Below are 19,837 nucleotides of genomic sequence, written 5' to 3'. Positions count from 1 at the left end.
AGGAAGGGCTCACTGAGATTTAAAATCTCTTTTTCAAGAGCGCCCTGGCCAAGATAGGCAGCACCAAGTCATTACAGACAAACAACATGAAAAACTACAATTAATCTAGTAAAAACCATAGAATTCACAAGAGTATAACAAAATCAAAAACAGCAAATTAAAACCATTGACAGGTCAGGGAATCAGTCTGAAGATCATTCATCAGTAATTTAAAAATAGCAATCGGGACAAGTTCTTCCAGTTTAAAAGTATTTTGTAACGCGTTCCAAGACAATGGCGCAAATTCAGTTTGGACAAAGTCCAGTGAACGAAGAGAGTACCCACCACATTTCTGAACAATAAAAATGCCCAAATAAAAAGGTAGTAAATCCAAAATGGCTTTGTAAATAAAAGTATACCAGTGACTGAGCCTATGAGTTACTAGAGAAGGCCAGCCAACCCTGGTATACAAAGTGCAGTGGTGCGTAAGGGTTTTGCAGTTTAAAATAAATCTCACAGTGCCATGGTAAAGGTTGTCAATTGTTCTCAAACACTGAGCGGAAGCATTCATATATAAAATATCCCCATAGTCTAGTAAAGGCATAAATGTAGCTGATACTAGCCTCCTTCTTGGTTCAACAGAAAAACAGGCCTTATTCCTAAAATAATATCCCAATTTCAGCTTCAATTTATTTGCTATTTATTCGCAATTGTCACACCCTGACCATAGTTTGCTTTGTATGTTTATAGGTTTTGTTTGGTCAGGGTGTGATCTGAGTGGGCATTCTATGTTGTGTGTCTAGTTTGTCTGTTTCTGTGTTTGGCCTGATATGGTTCTCAATCAGAGGCAGGTGTTAATCATTGTCTCTGATTGGGAACCATATTTAGGTAGCCTGTTTGGTGTTGGGTTTTGTGGGTGATTGTTCCTGTCTCTGTGTTTGCACCAGATAGGGCTGTTTTGGTTTTTCACATTTCTTGGTTTTGTTAGTCTATTCATGTATAGTTTCTTTATTAAAGAACCATGAATAATAACCACGCTGCGTTTTGGTCCGCCTCTCCTTCGACACAAGAAAACCTTTACAGCAATTTTAAGAGGCCATCATCAATTAAAATGCCAAGATATTTGCACGAGGTTACAACCTCAATCTCCTTGCCCTGACAGGTAGTAATAGGTAAAAGGTTCAGAGGTCTATTTCTTGCTTTAGAAAACACCATTTGTTTAGTTTTGTCAGTATTGAGGATAAGCTTCAATTGACACAAGGTGTGTTGAACAGTAAGACAGTTTTGTAAGAGACGAGGCACAACAGTAAATAACAGTATCATCAGCATAAAAATGAAGTTGCGCATTTTGGACATTTTTGTCTAAATCATTTATATAAATAGTGAACAAGAGAGGACCAAGTACAGAGCCTTGGGGCACACCATTAAAGACAGACTATTTAACAGACATAAGCCCATCAAATTGAGTGCACTGAGTTCTATCAGACAGATAGTTAGCAAACCATGCAACTGCATGCTCTGAAAGACCTACACTCGACAATCTCTGCCTTAGTATAGCATGATCAACTGTATCAAAAGCCTTACAGAAATCAATAAAAAGTGAGACACAGTACTGTTTTTTGTCAAGGGCTTCAGTGATATCATTTACAACCTTCATGGCTGCTGTAATTGTGCTATGGTTCTTCCTGAAGCCCGATTGGTACATTAATAAAATAGAGTTAGTAAATAAAAACTCATTTAGCTGTTCACTCACAAGGGATTCAAGTATTTTCACCAGGGGTGACAGCTTTGAGATTGGCCTATAATTATTTAAAAGAGTTGGATCTCCCCCTTTTAAAAGCGGTAGGACAAATGCTGATTTCCAGATCTTTGGAATTTCATTACATTCCAGGGTTAGATTGAACAGATATGTAAGTGGTTCAGCTATGAAATCAGCTGCCAGTTTTAAAAAGCAGGGATCCAAAAGATCAGGACCTGCAGGCTTTCTCTGATCTAAGGATTTCAGGGCGTTATGTACCACCTGCACTGAGAATGGCAAAAAGCTCAAAGTTTGACCAGCTCTCACTGGTTCATCCACACAGGGTTGTACAGAGACAGAGGACACTGAATCAAACAGCCTACCAGATGATACAAAGTGTTCATTGAAACAATTCAGTTTTGTCATATACAGCAACAGTCCTTCAAAACACATGACGGTAATTCATTAACATTACTGTTACCAGACATAGACTTAATAGCCTTCCAAAACATTCTAGGGTCTGTAACGATTGTCGTCGGCAGAAGGAGAAGAGGACCAAGGTGCAGCGTGGTAAGTATTCATAATACTTATAATAAATACGAATACTTGAACAAAACAACAACACAACAAACGAACAGTTCTGCAAGGTGCAATACACACAAAACAACTACCCACAACCCATAGTGGGAAAACAGGCTGCATAAGTATGGTTCTCAATCAGAGACAACGATTGACAGCTGCCTCTGATTGGGAACCATACCAGGCCAAACACATAGAAATCTAACACACAGAACAAAACATAGAATGCCCACCCCAACTCACGCCCTGATCAAACTAAAATAGAGACATTAAAAAATGAACTAAGGTCAGGACATGACAAGTACCAATCAAGATCATTTCACTGTAAAGAAGTTTAGACATAAGGTGTGTCAAAGAAGAAAATGCATCATCGAGAATACAGGGGGGTCTATAACAGCCAATCACAGTTATAGAGAGTTATAGAGAGACCCTTTGAAACGTCAATATTCAAAGCAAGAAATTCCAACTGTTTACATATAGTTTCAGACTTTGCCACACTTACAGGGAATTTTAGTATTTACATATATAGCCACACTCCCACCTTTCTTAAAACGATCAGTGCGATAAACATTGTAACCACAAAAACAGACTTGCTGAGCCAGGTTTCAGAAAACACAATTACATCGGCATCAGTTGATTTAGCCCAAATCCTAACCCCATACATTTTTGACAACAGGCTGCGTACATTTAAATGAAAAATACCAAAACCAGATCTTGATTTAAAATCAGAGGGGGTTTGGAGACATTGTATATCAGGGCCAGGGTTAGGTTGCACGTTACCTGATATCAACAAAAGAAGAATAACTAGGCACCTCGGTTTAATAACATTGTACGGCTTCTCTTTTTTAAGAGACCTACCGCAAGCGAGTAGTGAGTTTCCAGACAATATTAAACAGTCATTTAAAACCATTAGACCTTGGTAGTGCAAAAAATTTGTACTGTTCACATCATGCCACAAATACATCGGCACTTGGACGAGTGGACCGAGTGAAAAAGAGCGAGTTCCTGCAGACAAAATGTCTAATGGACGGGAGAGCACATTGTCAGATGTCCTCACCCAGCAGCAATGTTCGTTTTCTCCAGAGTTCAGTAAAGTCAGTGCAAGGTGCAATATACACAAAATGGTCATTTTCTCTGACAAATGTTAAAAAAATAGAGACGAAAGAATGTAAGGGGAGGACAGCTGTATGTATGAGTCTGAATGTGAGTATTTGCGCGTGTGAGTAGATTGGGTGTTGAGGTCGTAGGTAAACTGTAAGTAATTCCGATCTCAAATGTCTGTTTAATGTGAGAAACAACATGAAAAACACCTGTTAGACCATTACAATGCGGACTGTCATGCATTTTTACTATTACCAACAAGACAACGAAGTGATACGTGTCATGGAGACTTATAACGGATACTTTCCAAACACCAAAAGTTCCTGCGCTGAGCGATACTGTTTACTACACTATTATGCATACAATCCAAATCATACGTTTATTGTCATTCATCCTCTTATTTTTAACTGAATATCTTTGCAAAGGTGTTCCTTGTGTCAATTCAGAGCTTGGAAATATTGTAATAATGTGCTTAAGAGGATAACAGGATAACACAACAACCACATTTTCAATTGACAATCATTGCTTTAAATGGATGTGGTCGATAGATTTGTATAGCTGGAGCAGTGTGATGTTGTTCCCCTAGATTATGCACCAAATTGCACACAAGGACCAATTCAAATAGGCCAGGTCAAGAGGGGATGTTAATAATTTGATAATAATAATAATTCAGTGTATTTTTTTTATTGAATTACAGCTGCATATCTAATGATTTTCTTTGGTGTAAAAACACTTTTTCATATCAATATTGTACATACATGTGATATTTTGGTTTGGTCCATCGCAGGTTATCTGTATTTCCATACCCCCTTATTGTTCTCTTTTGCCTGACCTTCGGCTTGCAAGGTATGTTGTCCTTGGCTCCGAAATTGTTCAATATAAAACCGTGGTAATGTTACACAAGGTACTGTTATGCACCACAAATTTGTTACAATGTGGATAATATAAATTATCCTAATTAAAAGTACACAATGCAGAACGAACCACGCTACATAGGTATATATAAACAATGTATTTAACTTGTAAACCAAGGTTGGATTATCTGGTCTAAACAACATGCACCACGATTATCGCGTCATGAATCGGGATGGGCTCCTACATCCTCATATACACATTATGACATAATAAAGAGTTTAATCTTTCACGAAATAAAGACAAAGAAGCATACCCAATTATACAGGTTCTACACATTCCATTTCTCCATGGCAATAGAATGTAAACATTCTATTTTGTGCCAAACATCCCTACAACTCAATTCTAAGTGCAGCATATTGGACGAATCCAGTCATTGATCATTCGCGACTTTAAGTCATTCCTGTTATCTCTAGAGCATCCCGTATATCTATAGCACTGCATTTCTTCCCCATCTTACCATGGATAGGGTTTGGTGCATTCCGGAGTTCACTTATGGTCCCACAAAGGTAATCTTTGGAGAAATTAATTTTAGCATACTGTAAATGCCTGTGCATAATGTGCATAACAAAGCATCATTATTTTCATTATCTTCAAAGGAATTCTGTAGAAGCAGCCTTTATTTTCAGACTCTGCAGGCCTGCTGGGAGGAAACATATTACAATAAACAGGTAAGATTCATCCCACAAAAACATAAACAACAGAAAGAGAGTTGTATTTCAAGACAGTTTAGAGAAGGTGGTCATAAGAGTTCTTAATAATCACTTGCAAATTGTGAGGCATGAGCAGTTGTGAAATGTTGCGAGAGGCCCTTCTGAAAGCACATGATATGGTATTTCGTGGCACGGTCTCACACCTTACCTCATCTTGCAGAAGAAGCTCATGGTCCACTATCTGCTGCTCCAGAGTCAAGGCCAGGTCCCTCCCCATGTCACCATGGAGCACATGAGCAACTGGCTGGTGTCTCAGGGCAAAAAATCTCTTAGGGAGAGGTGAGTACCACGTCAGCACTCACCTTCACTGCCATTCCCTGCCACCAGCAGCACTCCAGGAGATGTGGGTAAAATAAACAACAGAAAAATCAGAAGCCAGGAAAGTTGAATTGCTCTGTGTTTTATTTGAAGGGTGTGGAAGGAAACCCTGGAGGAAGGAAACGACCTCGCTCGGCTGGTAAGAGAATGAGAGTTAGAGACAAACTACAAGTTAGTGAGCTCTTTACTAGCCTTTCAACAACGAGTTAGCACAGCAGAATAGATCTGTTGTGAAATTACACCAATGGGACTTCCTGTTTCATACTGCAGGCCTGGGAAGTAAACACTTGCCTAAAAATGATGAACATAGAGCACGAGGCTTTCTGCAAGCTCCGCCGCTCCATGCACCCCACCTCGCCAGCTGACATGTGAGTTCCATGTACTGCCCTGCATGTGACTTGATCCATTTATCTACACATCTGGAACTACGCAAAAACAGACTAAGACAGTGTTCTCTGTGAGCACATTGCACATCGTTTAGCGTTGTCTTCTCCTTTTTGTTGATTTCAGCGATCCTAAGGTCCACAGCATCGTGGAGAAAGCTGTGAGAAGCATTCTGGGCGAGCAGTCCAATGAGCCCCGTAGCAACCTGCTCAGCCCATCTCAGGTGGTGGTGGAGGTGGTGCCCAGGCTCCTCCTGGCCCTGTGGCTTCAGCCAGAGGAAGGCCATTCAGAGCACCCAATACTAATAAGCAGGATGGCCGTGGGCATGGTGGCGGCCGTAGTGGAGAAGCTCTCCTGCATGTTAAAGGACCCTTCCCCTCACATCCCTTTCTCCCGGGCTGCTGCTTTTGACTCTGTGCGGTCGATCCTCGGGAGAATCAGTCAGTCCATCTCCACAGATGACCTGCAGAGCCCTTTTTATATGAGCTCTGTCTGTGGCTTTGTGGCTGACGAGGTGCAGAGCTGCTTCCAGCCCCCTGCAGCCACCCTAACAGTCCCCCCTGTGCTCGCGGTGGCCGTTTCCACCACACTACCAGCTGGCATCCAAGCAGGTGAGTAGAAATGATAGAGAGCACTCTGACAGATGCCTGTCCTGATGACATCTTGGTGCCTTGTAGTAGTAGAGCTCATCAGGATTGTTGTTTTCACCCATAACACAGACCCGGCTTCTTCCCACCTGGAGGTTGAGGACATCACCCCTAAGACAGAGGCAGATCCGGGTTCTTCCAACCTGGAGGTTCAAGACATCACCACTAACACAGAGGCAGATCCGGCTTCTTCCCACCTGAATGTGGTGGACATCACCCCTAATACAGAGGCAGAGCCCATCTCTTCCCTCTTGGAGGTTGTGGACGTCACACCTGAAGAAAGGACTCTCACGATGGCTGCCTTCGCCACTCTGCCAGCTGACATCCAAGCAGGTGAGTAACACTTAGAGAGCACTCTGACAGGTGTCGTTTGTCATGACATCTTAGTAGAACCTTTCAACTGGCCACTGTTAAGAAGCTACGGTTTGCATTAGTTTACATTCTGATCCTCTTTTTTCCCTTTCCAGAGGATGTTGCTGTGGTCATCCCGGATGTCACCCCACACGTCGCCAAGGATGTGACACTGGATGTTCCATGCAGAGCTAGAAAAGGGGCAGTCCGGCGATTATTTTGCAGACTTTGGAGGGCAGTGTGCTGCTGCGCCTGCCACAAGGAAGAGGACGAACAATATTAATTATTCATCACACCTGCAGAAAAGGGATTGAACCATAGAGCATTAAATTATTCACATTATAATTTAACTAAATTCTGCTTTTCTTCTGTTTACTACTTAATTTCAGAACTTTTCTATAAACTTTCACTTTGCAAGTGTGGATTAGGTTGTGTAAATAAGTGGGACACATCCCAATGTTGATGCTTTGAATAATTTACTTTGTACATTAAAAAAAAACATGTCTTATTTGACAACAAAAAACGGAGGGCGCTGAACCAACGTTGAGTTGAGGTGCAACCAAATATTTGAATCATCATAGAAAAGGAAAAAGCCCAACTCTTGCTCACTATAAAAAATGCATTGTTTTATTCAAGCAAGGTTAAAAGATTAACGTTTCGGCCTAGTCTTTGACGATATGCAAGTTCTGTTTGCCCAGTAAAAGGGTGACCCAGACTAACCCTGGTTCTTGAGGGTTGAAGACAGTGAAAAATGATCATTAAGTAAATGGGACTTTTCAATTATTGAATAAAAATCTTTAATGAACATGAATTTAAATACAATTGACTTGAGGATTTAGAGCAGGCAGGCTGACTGGCTAGCGCTGAAAGCCCTCTGCCTCTACCTCTGTGTGGTTCATCTCAACCAAGAGCTTGTGTGGGTTGTCTTTCTCTGTGGGTGTGAATCACTATGACCTCTCCCTCTGCCTGCCATTTGGCTGATCAGAAGCCTTCTGCTCTTTCTTGCTCACATGAACAGGAGGAATGGCCTCTGGGGTAACCTCCTCCTCTATCGAAGGCCTCTTCCACCTCCTCTTTCTGGCTGTGTTCGACTGAGGTCACTCGTTCTCTCTCACTGGGTATTGGATAGTTCATCCTCCTCTGTGTCTTTGTGATGGTGGAGGGAGTTATCCTGTTCCGGCGCCCTCTAAGGGTGTGCATCATAAACTCTCTCGGTGTGTTGAAGGGTTCAGTGGTTTTGGAGGGAGTCTGAAGTTCGATCTCTAGCGATAAGTGTAGGGGCTGTCCCGTGGTGGTGTCCCCCTCCCTCCAAAGGAGGAGCAACTGAGACATGTGATGAGGCCAAGGAAGATCACTCTGCAAGGACGGGATAGGACACATCACAACACTGCAGCTCATTCATATTCAAACACACCTCAGAGTACGGACACAAACATGGACGCCCCCCCTCCCCCCACACACACACACAATGAACTTACCTGTACATATCAGAATCATACATTCTACCCCCACAAGTATTGATCCCCCACCTCAAACATGTTGAGTCAATTCCAGATGCTGGAATGCAGGTGCAGTAGGGCCAAGTATGTAATGATGTGATACCCGTGTACCCCATATCTGACCAGGTGAATCCAGGTTAACGCTATAATCCCTTATGGATGTCACTAGTTAAATCCACTTAAATTAGTATAGATAAAGAGGAGGAGACAGGTAAAAAAAATGTTGTAAGGCTTGAGACAATTGAGACATGGATTGTGTATGTGTGTCATTCAGAGGGTGAATGGGCTAGACCAAATATTTAAGTCCCTTTGAACAGAGTATGGTAGAATTTTGTGTCAAGAACTGCCATGCTGTTGGGATTTTTCACACTCAACACTTTTCTCGGAGTATCAACAATGGTCCACCACCAAGGGGGGGAAACTCAATAGGAAGGTGTTCTTAATGTTTTGTTCACTCAGTGTAGATCAATCCCTAGCATATACTTTCATTTGTATGTGTACTGATACTGTAAATACACAAATTATATTAATGTTATCTACAAACACTTCTGTGAGCAGGCCTTTCTAATCGACCTGGCCCGGGTATCCAACAAAGCCTCCTTCACTCAAGCCGCCAAGCTTACCCTAGTAAAACTGACTATCCTACCGATCCTCGACTTCGGCGATGTCATCTACAAAATGGCTTCCAACACTCTACTCAGCAAACTGGATGCAGTCTATCACAGTGCCATCCGTTTTGTCACTAAAGCACCTTATACCACCCACCACTGCGACTTGTATGCTCTAGTCGGCTGGCCCTCGCTACATATTCGTCGCCAGACCCACTGGCTCCAGGTCATCTACAAGTCTATGCTAGGTAAAGCTCAGCCTTATCTCAGCTCACTGGTCACGATGGCAACACCCATCCGTAGCACGCGCTCCAGCAGGTGTATCTCACTGATCATCCCTAAAGCCAACACCTCATTTGGCCGCCTTTCATTCCAGTTCTCTGCTGCCTGTGACTGGAACGAATTGCAAAAATCGCTGAAGTTGGAGACTTTTATCTCCCTCACCAACTTCAAACATCAGCTATCTGAGCAGCTAACCGATCGCTGCAGCTGTACATAGTCTATTGGTAAATAGCCCACCCTTTTCACCTACCTCATCCCCATACTGTTTTTATTTATTTACTTTTCTGCTCTTCTGCACACCAATATCTCTACCTGTACATGACCATCTGATCATTTATCACTCCAGTGTTAATCTGCAAAATTGTAATTATTTGCCTACCTCATGCCTTTTGCACACATTGTATATAGACCCCCCCCTTTGTTTTCTACTGTGTTATTGACTTGTTAATTGTTTACTCCATGTGTAACTCTTTGTTGTATGCTCACACTGCTATGCTTTATCTTGGCCAGGTCGCAGTTGCAAATGAGAACTTGTTCTCAACTAGCCTACCTGGTTAAATAAAGGTGTTCTCAACTAGCCTACCTGGTTAAATAAAGGTGTTCTCAACTAGCCTACCTGGTTAATAAAGGTGTTCTCAACTAGCCTACCTGGTTAAATAAAGGTGTTCTCAACTAGCCTACCTGGTTAAATAAAGGTGTTCTCAACCAGCCTACCTGGTTAAATAAAGGTGTTCTCAACTAGCCTACCTGGTTAAATAAAGGTGTTCTCAACTAGCCTACCTGGTTAAATAAAGGTGTTCTCAACTAGCCTACCTGGTTAAATAAAGGTGTTCTCAACTAGCCTACCTGGTTAAATAAAGGTGTTCTCAACTAGCCTACCTGGTTAAATAAAGGTGTTCTCAACTAGCCTACCTGGTTAAATAAAGGTGTTCTCAACTAGCCTACCTGGTTAAATAAAGGTGTTCTCAACTAGTCTACCTGGTTAAATAAAGGTGTTCTCAACTAGCCTACCTGGTTAAATAAAGGTGTTCTCAACTGGCCTACCTGGTTAAATAAAGGTGTTCTCAACTAGCCTACCTGGTTAAATAAAGGTGTTCTCAACTAGCCTACCTGGTTAAATAAAGGTGTTCTCAACTAGCCTACCTGGTTAAATAAAGGTGTTCTCAACTATCCTACCTGGTTAAATAAAGGTGTTCTCAACTAGCCTACCTGGTTAAATAAAGGTGTTCTCAACTAGCCTACCTTGTTAAATAAAGGTGTTCTCAACTAGCCTACCTGGTTAAATAAAGGTGTTCTCAACTAGCCTACCTGGTTAAATAAAGGTGTTCTCAACTAGCCTACCTGGTTAAATAAAGGTGTTCTCAACTAGCCTACCTGGTTAAATAAAGGTGTTCTCAACTAGCCTACCTGGTTAAATAAAGGTGTTCTCAACTAGCCTACCTGGTTAAATAAAGGTGTTCTCAACTAGCCTACCTGGTTAAATAAAGGTGTTCTCAACTAGCCTACCTGGTTAAATAAAGGTGTTCTCAACTAGCCTACCTGGTTAAATAAAGGTGTTCTCAACTAGCCTACCTGGTTAAATAAAGGTGTTCTCAACTAGCCTACCTGGTTAAATAAAGGTGTTCTCAACTAGCCTACCTGGTTAAATAAAGGTGTTCTCAACTAGCCTACCTGGTTAAATAAAGGTGTTCTCAACTAGCCTACCTGGTTAAATAAAGGTGAAAAAAAAAAAAAATAAAAAAAAAAATATATATATATTACAATACCGTAAGCCTCCCTGCTGCAGGGGCATTTCCTCCTACAATTTTGAGCTGATTTTCTGTATCTTTGTTCATTTTCACATTTATCGTGTTTGGAATGGCACTGTTACTACAGGAGATGATGCTATCATAAAGTATTTGATGTAAGTATGTAGGATAATTACCCATAACGCGCACTGACTGAACATTCATAATTACCATGGCAATTATTGACGCATTCACATGCCATCGGAAACTTGGAACCTCAGAGTTAAAATGAATGTAAGTCATTAGCGTAGAGCTTCCTACTGGTTGATTCTGATACTTCACAAGTGGGAAACTTGAAATCATCATTCCATAACGAGTTAATGAGTCAGAAATGTCAATTCCGACTTGAAGGGCCTTCTATGATGTAGGGCAGGTCAGTAACCAAATTATTTTTCTGTGAGAAATCATTAATAGTTGCACTCATACGTTAACAGTCAGCAATTGACAGTGAGCAATGAGCAAGATAAGCATAGACGGGAAGTTGACAATAGCTTATTATTAATCTTAAATACAAGTAAAACTAAATGCATGCTCTTCAACCGATCGCTACCTGCACCTGCCCGCCTGTCCAACATCACTACTCTGGACGGCTCTGACTTAGAATACGTGGACAACTACAAATACTTAGGTGTCTGGTTAGACTGTAAACTCTCCTTCCAGACTCATATCAAACATCTCCAATCCAAAGTTAAATCTAGAATTGGCTTCCTTTTTCGCAACAAAGCATCCTTCACTCATGCTTGCAAACATACCCTTGTAAAACTGACCATCCTACCAATCCTCGACTTCGGCGATGTCATTTATAAAATAGCCTCCAATACCCTACTCAACAAATTGGATGCAGTCTATCACAGTGCAATCCGTTTTATCACCAAAGCCCCATATACTACCCACCATTGCGACCTGTACGCTCTCGTTGGCTGGCTCTCGCTTCATACTTGTCGCCAAACCCACTGGCTCCATGTCATCTACAAGACCCTGCTAGGTAAAGTCCCCCCTTATCTCAGCTCGCTGGTCACCATAGCATCTCCCACCTGTAGCACACGCTCCAGCAGGTATATCTCTCAAGTCACCCCCAAAACTCTCCTTCCAGTTCTCTGCTGCCAATGACTGGAACGAACTACAAAAATCTCTTAAACTGGAAACACTTATCTCCCTCACTAGCTTTAAGCACCAACTGTCAGAGCAGCTCACAGATTACTGCACCTGTACATAGCCCACCTATAATTTAACCCAAACAACTACCTATTTCCCTTTCACTGTATTTAATTAATTTATTTATTTTGCTCCTTTGCACCCCATTATTTTTATTTCTACTTTACACATTCTTCTACTGCAAATTTACCATTCCAGTGTTTTACTTGCTATATTGTATTTACTTTGCCACCATGGCCTTTTTTTGCCTTATATCATCCAATAATATATAATGAAAAACACTCAACATGAAGAATGCCCCTGAACAGACAGTTAACCCACTGTTCCTATGCCGTCATTGAAAATAAGAATTTGTTCTCAACTGACTTGCCTAGTAAAATAAAGGTAAAAAAAATCAAATATATTATAATACTGTAAGCCTCCCTGCTGCAGTGTCATTTCCTCCTACAATTTTGAGCTGATTTTCTTCACTTTAGCAATATTTTGTATCTTTGTTCATTTTCACATGTATTGTGTTTGGAATGGCACTGTTACTACAGGAGATGATGCTATCATAAAGTATTTGATGTAAGTATGTAGGATAATTACCCATAATGCTCACTGACAGAATTTCCTAGTTCTGACTTGAAGGGCCTTCTATGATGTAGGGCAGGTCAGTAACCAAATGATTTTACTGTGCCCAGTCGCACACAGACTTTTATGGTCACACAAGTTGCCACCGGTGGATTCAAAATGAGTAGCCTAACAATTATTTACATGGCCCCAGGTACATTTGCAACCAAATTATTTTTCTGTGAGAAATCAATAATAGTTAAACACATAGGATAACAGTCAGCAATTGACAGTGAGCAATGAGCAAGATAAGCATAGACGGGAAGTTGACAATAGCTTATTATTAGTGTAAATTAATCAGATCCAATGATTTACCGCTAGGGTGGGGTACCGCTAGTCATCGTTATTATAATGACCATCTCAATCATTATCACCATACCATCATAGACTTATTCTTCTGTACCTGAGACTCATCTGACACTACCTTAGACATGGCAGTCTGCAACTCAATACACTGCCCCTGCATGGTGTTCAGCGTCCCCTGCATGTGGTTAATCGACTGCTTAACATCGTTCAGCAGGATCTGAATCTCAAGCCTGCAAGAAATCAGGTGGTTCAACACACTGAGATGGCGAGAGGCTTCAGACCATGCCCATTGGACCATCTTTAGGATTCGTTCTCACTTAACACCAATCTAATTAGGAATGTAACTTTGTGCAGAAGATGTTACTATAGTGTTATTTAGAAGAGAAAAAGTGTACTTTGTCAGGCGCCAAAAGGATGACGGCATGTCTCCCTGCTCCAGTGAGCTCTGCTGGCAGGTCTTGCTCACTGTTGGAGAAACAGGAGCCAAATTAGAGGAAAATATCTATGGTTGTTCAGCAATGAAACGTTCATGACATAATGGGGATTGTCCTTCCCTGTGAAAAGAATAACAGCTGGGGTTTACTTTCTCACTATTAGATAATGTAATACAATCTTTAAACCCATCAGAAGTGTAGTGCTTACCTCCATTAAAACATTGGTCCATGTTATTTAGGCTATAGCTTGACGCATATCCTTACCTTGGACAAGCGTATCCAAAAGGCCTGTCCAGTCGTGCGTGAAGATACCTTTAGGCAGATAAAAGCGCGGTACGGGTTGAGACACGCTCGGTAATGTGAATCTGTAACACTGATATAAAAACACGTTTTCATTTATAATTTACACTGTAGAATGACCTGCAAGCCAATCAGAATCTAGTTTTAAACAACACTGTGGGTTCCATGGAACGTCACAAACATATTAGGCCACTTGCGCCCCAGATTACAGTCACTGAACATGGGTTTAATAGCTATAATGGCTATATGTACACTATATGCACATCGTATTGAATTGAGATTACATTTACTGCATCACTGTAATTATGTAGCCTAATCCTATGAGGATCATATGTGAAATGTCAGAATCATGGCACATGAAAACATAATGAAATTGACTGCAGATTATAAAATTCACTGTGACACAATATCCATGTAATTCCAATTAAATTACGTTGAACCAACGTGGAATAAACATTGAATTGATGTATGTGCCCAGTGGGAAGTGATCAATTCGAAATGATTGAATACATACAGTATTACAAAGAAAGAGATACAAAAATTGCTTAGAAAAGCTTGAAAAAGTCTCATTTCCCCGGGCCACTCAAAAGTCAAATGTATGTACGCATTACAGTACATCGCTGTGTAAATGATGTGCAGGAGAGCTCCATGAAATCAGTGACATGGTCAAGATGGCGACATGAGAAGGTGGAACATTTCTAGCTGAGGAACAATTTTAGGGTTCTCTGATAAAGTTTATAGTTTTAGACTGCAGTTGGAATTTGTTTTTCGTTTTCACAAAAAACGATATCTAACCATACAATGAATAATTTTGTAATTTATCAACCCATTGACATATTTTTGACGATTTCCAACGAACAAGCTAGCTATCGAAACGTTTCAGCGTGTGCCGTTAAGTTAGCCTGCTAACGTCTTCATAGCTAGTAGCATGTAATCAGGACATGACCAAACTGTTGCTGAGATAATGGATGTTGAAACTTCCAAGGAGAAAAGAGGCATTGTTGAAACTCACTCATATGCTTGCAGTGTAAAAAAGGGGGGTGAATGCGATTCATACCCGAATACCCCAACCAAGGAGCAACTTCCAAAGAAGCTGAGAAGTGAACCATCAATGAGCCAGCTACAGGACAACATCGTCCGCAGCCTCACGGCTAAAATCAAAGAGAGTACAGATAGCATCATGAATTTGGTGTAAAAGAACACTGTCAGTATCGTTAACCTGAAGAAATCGATTGATTTCAGTGCTGAGGAAGTAAAAACTCTGAAGCAGCAGAACGCAACATTGAACATTCAGGTTGCCAAGCAGGAGAAGAAACTCACTGAAATGGAGTCAAAAGGTAAACGAGAATGACCGGTATAGTCGGAGATGGAATCTTCGAATTTATGGAATAGCAGAAAAATCTGACAAGAACATCAAAGCAAGACATTTGCAGGGCAATAGGAGGAGGGAAATGTTGTTGCAGGTTCTCTGGATGTAGTGCACCGCCTGGGTAGGCTGAGAGATGGGGAAAACAACCAGCCACCACGACCAGTGGTCATGAGATTCATCTCCAGGACAGTGAGGGACATGACATGGAAAAGTGCAAAGAAAAATGACTATTTAAAGAAGAACAACCTGAGGTTCAAGGAGGATCTGACAGCATTTGACAAAGAAGCTCAGAATCATCTGAGGCTGGATTTATCAAGTGAGTTGTGCAGGACTGAGTTTTATTTGCATCTGATAAAACGTTATATTTCTTGAGGAAAGAGCATTGTTTGTGTGAGCCAAACTTTTTGTTATATATATATTTATTTTATGGCAGGGAAATTCACACTGACACTTAATGTTAGCTTGATGGCTATTACTTTTTACCAATTTATGGTACAATGTTATTTGCAATTGTATAAATATATATAGAGAGAATTTAGGTCACCCACTTGCGTGGTGCAAAGGACTGTTTTTATTTGCAACTAGTAAGAACTTTTCTTTTTGTGAGACCCTTTGTGGATATATTGAAGCAACATCTCAAGACATCAGTCAGGAAGTTAAGGCTTGGTTGCAAGTGGGTATTCCAAATGGACAATAACCCCAAGTATACTTCCAAAGTTGTGGCAAAATGACTTAAGGACAACAAAGTCAAGAATTGGAGTGGCCATCACAAAGCCCTGACTTCAATCCTATAGAAAATGTGTGGGCAGAACTGAAAAGGCGTGTGCGAGCAAGGAGGCCTACAAACCTGACTCAGTTACACCAGCTCTGTCAGGAGGAATGGGCCAAAATTCAGTAAACTTATTGTGGGAAGCTTGTGGAAGACCAACCGAAACGTTTGACCCAAGTTAAACAATTTAAAGGCAATGCTACCAAATACTAATTGAGTGTATGTAAACTTCTGACCCACTGGGAATGTGATGAAAGAAATAAAAGCTGAAATAAATAATTATCTCTAGTATTATTCTGACATTTCACATTCTTAAAATAAAGTGATGATTCTAACTGACCTAAGACAGGGATTTTTTACTAGGATTAAATATCAGGAATTGTGAAAAACTGAGTTTAAATGTATTTGGCTAAGGTGTATGTAAACATCAGACTTCAACTGTACCTAGAAGTGCACACTATTCTTATTGTTTTTTAATGTATGTATATAGTCAACTATACAACTTCCACTACTACTACACTTTATATCATCCAATAATATATAATGAAAAACACTCAACATGAAGAATTAATGCAATTATGTTAATTTCAAATATTTATTTTGAAATATAGATTAGGTGCTCTTCTTTTTATAGCAGGAAGTAAAGGGACTGGACAAGGCTTTGCCTATAGCTGAAAACATCCTGGAAATGAGCGAACGCTTCCTTGGTTTCTTCTTGGTGGAGCATACACTCTCTGTTCGGCAGGTTTCTTGATCATTGACAATTGCTGGGGGAAAAAATGTAAACATAACATTTCTTTAACTGACCCTAGTTAGTGTGAAGAATTAGTATTGCATTATTATTATTTAAATTGTAATATTCTACATAATTTACAAATGTCGGGCGGCAGGTAGCCTAGCAGTCTCAATCCGCCTATTTAACGCAGAAGTGTTACATAGGCCCCCCCCAGGGCTTAGACTGTTTAGTGCCAAAAAGAAGGGGATAAAAACATGCTAAAATATATATACATATAAATAAATATATATATTTCGTCAAATTTCTTATATCTCTCAGATTTAGGACAGACACTTCAGTTCCATGTAGTGAATCTGTTATTCAATGCGTTTGTATGGGCAAATAGCAGTAAGGCCGATACACACCCCTCGGCCCAGACAGGGCGTAGACTCTTGTGGGTTAAAAATCATGATCATTACAAAGGTGCAACTCGTGCTGGAGGCAATAAAAGGCCACGCTAAAATGTGCAGTTTTGTCACACCACACAACGCCAAAGATGTCTCAGAGACAGAGACTGAGAAAAATAGGAGCAAGGAAAAACGCTGGTTGACTTGTTTTGAGGGAGCGTGCAATTGGCATGCTGACTGCAGGAATGTCCACCAGAGCTGTGGCCAGAGAATTGGATGTTTATTTCTTTACCATAAGCCGCCTTCAATGTCGTTTTAGAAAATTTGGCAGTATGTCCAACAGGCCTCACAACCACAGACCACGTATATGGCGTCGTGTTTGCTGTAGGGTTATGGTGTGGGCAGGCATAATCTACGGACAACGAATACAATTGCATTTTATCAATGGCAATTTGAATGCACAGAAATACCGTCTCGAGATCCTTAGGCCCATTGTCGTGCCATTCATCCGCCGCCATCACCTAATGTTTCAGCATGGTAATGCATGGCCCCATATCGAAAGGCCTGCATACTCACCAGACATGTCACCCATTTAGCATGTTTGTGATGCTCTGGATTGACGTGTACAACAGCGTGTTCCAGTTCTCACCAATATTCAACAACTTCACACAGCTATTGAAGATGTGTGGGACAACATTCCATAGGCCACAATCAACAGCCTGATCAACTCTATGCGAAGGAGAAATGTCACGCTGCATGAGGAAAATGGTGGTCACACCAGATACTGACTGGTTTTCTGATCCACGCCCCTACCTTTTTTTAAGGTATCTGTGACGAACAGATGCATATCTGTATTCCCAGTCATGTGAAATCCATAGATAAGGGCCTAATGAACGTATTTCAATTGACTGATTTCCATATATGAACTGTAACTCAATAAAATCTTTGAAATTGTTGCATGTTGCGTTTATATTTTTGTTCAGTACACATTTGAGTGTATTGACTTACCTGTTTCACTGACGGCAGGGGTCTGGTTCTGGGAAGGTGTTGGAGTGCAGTGGTTCTTCTTGTTGACCTTCTTTGTACACTGGGTAACAAACAGTCATTTATACAGTAGGAGAAATTGCACACAAAGGGTATCAGTGTTCCATCATACAGTGTTCCATCATACAGACCATCATACTGTACATATAATGAATAAAAATAATCTTAAAAATGTGTATTTTGATGACATATGTACCTTTGGGTTGAGTCCACAGAGAGCGCTGAATCTTCCTCTCTTCTTTTCCTTTCTACAAGTTGTTGGAATCCCAGAATTACCTACCTCGTCACTGCCAAGTACATTGTGTGATGACAACTGTGTCATGGAGGGAGGTGAAGAGCTAGCCTCATTGCATTTAGCTAGTAGTTCCCTAGTTAATGATTTGACCAGGGCATCGTCAAATGCATAATCCGTTGACTTCATTGCAACCTGGAGCATCTTCTCTGACCCAAATTCTTGAAGAAGCCCCTTGTAGACAGCCTTGAAAATCTTTTTGATTTTCAGATTCTGGGGGTAGGCTTGAGTTGGTTCAAGGCCTGAGGTGCCACAGAACTCAGACAGAATCCTCTTTGTGAGAACTCTTGATGTTTCACCAATGTCAGAGGATTCCAGTAATGTGATAGGGGTGATCATTGACAGCAATCTAACAATCAGTAAAAGTACCAAAGAGGTGTAGTCATTGCTAGTGGAGTCAAATGATGCATGTGTATCAGAGTCCATGGCTGATGGAGTTGATGGATGCACAGAGGCACTAGACATCTCCAGATCTTTGTTGTCCATCTTGGATTCCACCTCTCCTAAAACTTGAATATCCACAGTTCCACCGTTGTGTGTGCTGCTGCCAGACAGAGAGGGTCCAGGCAATGATTTGGAACTAGACTGACGGCTAGTGGTCATGAGAGCCGGTCTGTCAGAGTCAAGTGTTCCAGCATCAGTTGGGGACAACCCATTGATTATGTTCATCAACTCTGATAATTCTTCTGATGAATTGGAGGCCACAGAACAGGTATCCATGACCTGATCGACCATTATATTGGTGAAAAGGCTCTTTGTGTCAAAGTAAACCTGTGAGGAACTAACGGAGATGGCAGAAGAGCTCGGCATAAGCCAACTTGTTTCCTGCAGAGAATCATCAGAGATGATAGTTTGGCAGAAATCGGATCCTTGTGATGGTGGAGGAAGCCAGAAGACAATCTGTTGTAGCAGACGTTTTATTGACTCCGTAGCAAAGGAGTATACAAGGTCAGATGGAAACTCCCTAGATTCTTCAGAAGCATTCAATCCTGTCTTCAGCTTCAAAAGAATAGAGTCAGACACGCTCTTGCCAGCTGGCACAAAAAGAGCCTGTGGGATGTTGTGACTTTTTATGAGCTCATAAACTTTGTCAGTGAGCTCATGTGAGAAGTTCTGAAGACCGTCCCTGGGGCTGAGTCTCGCAAGTCTTCTTGTAATAGAAGTGACATCATCTGCAGTGGCTATGTGTTCCGTATCTTCTCTTGGAATGACCTCCATAACAGTGTCAACTATGGCAGAGATGGTTTGCCTTGTGTAATTTGTTGACCCTTGTGAATGAGTTGAGGAGTCACTCATATCAATGACCGAACTCCTAATGATAGGACAATAGATTTCAACAGGCCACTCATTGGGGACTGGAGTGCCTGGAAGAGAATTTGTAAAATCACTCTGGGACCCTCTGGTCATGGCAGAGGTGATGGACAGGGAGGACTTTGAGGAGGATGGCCGGTGTATCTCGTGTCCATCAGTTCTCACCATGTCAACATCCTCCAACATGGAGCCCACGATGGAACGAGTCAAGAGGCCTTTCTCTGA

At 41.2% G+C, this 19,837-nt stretch overlaps 1 protein-coding gene across 4 annotated transcripts; it reads right to left on the bottom strand.

Moving 5' to 3' along the window:
- Positions 1 to 7,294: 7,294 nt before the first annotated feature.
- Positions 7,295 to 19,432, bottom strand: LOC116363974 (uncharacterized). 4 transcript variants are annotated; one of them, XM_031817302.1, is made up of 5 exons: positions 14,763 to 14,865; positions 13,670 to 13,717; positions 13,367 to 13,436; positions 13,069 to 13,201; positions 7,295 to 8,078 (listed from the first exon to the last, which is right to left on the bottom strand). In XM_031817302.1, exons 1-5 carry the CDS (start codon positions 14,812 to 14,814, stop codon positions 7,704 to 7,706), a joined length of 678 nt encoding a protein of 225 aa, XP_031673162.1. In that variant the 5' UTR covers positions 14,815 to 14,865; the 3' UTR covers positions 7,295 to 7,703. The 4 variants fall into 4 exon arrangements, with proteins under 4 accessions (XP_031673162.1, XP_031673161.1, XP_031673160.1 ...); XM_031817301.1 differs by lacking the exon at positions 13,069 to 13,201; XM_031817300.1 differs by lacking the exons at positions 13,069 to 13,201; positions 13,367 to 13,436; positions 13,670 to 13,717; positions 14,763 to 14,865 and adding exons at positions 17,974 to 18,052; positions 18,206 to 19,432.
- Positions 19,433 to 19,837: the final 405 nt, after the last annotated feature.

Source organism: Oncorhynchus kisutch, unplaced genomic scaffold (assembly GCF_002021735.2).
Source record: "Oncorhynchus kisutch isolate 150728-3 unplaced genomic scaffold, Okis_V2 scaffold980, whole genome shotgun sequence".
Lineage (NCBI taxonomy): Eukaryota > Metazoa > Chordata > Actinopteri > Salmoniformes > Salmonidae > Oncorhynchus > Oncorhynchus kisutch.
Note: the sequence above shows the minus strand (reverse complement) of the source record. Positions and strands in the feature narration are given on the sequence as shown.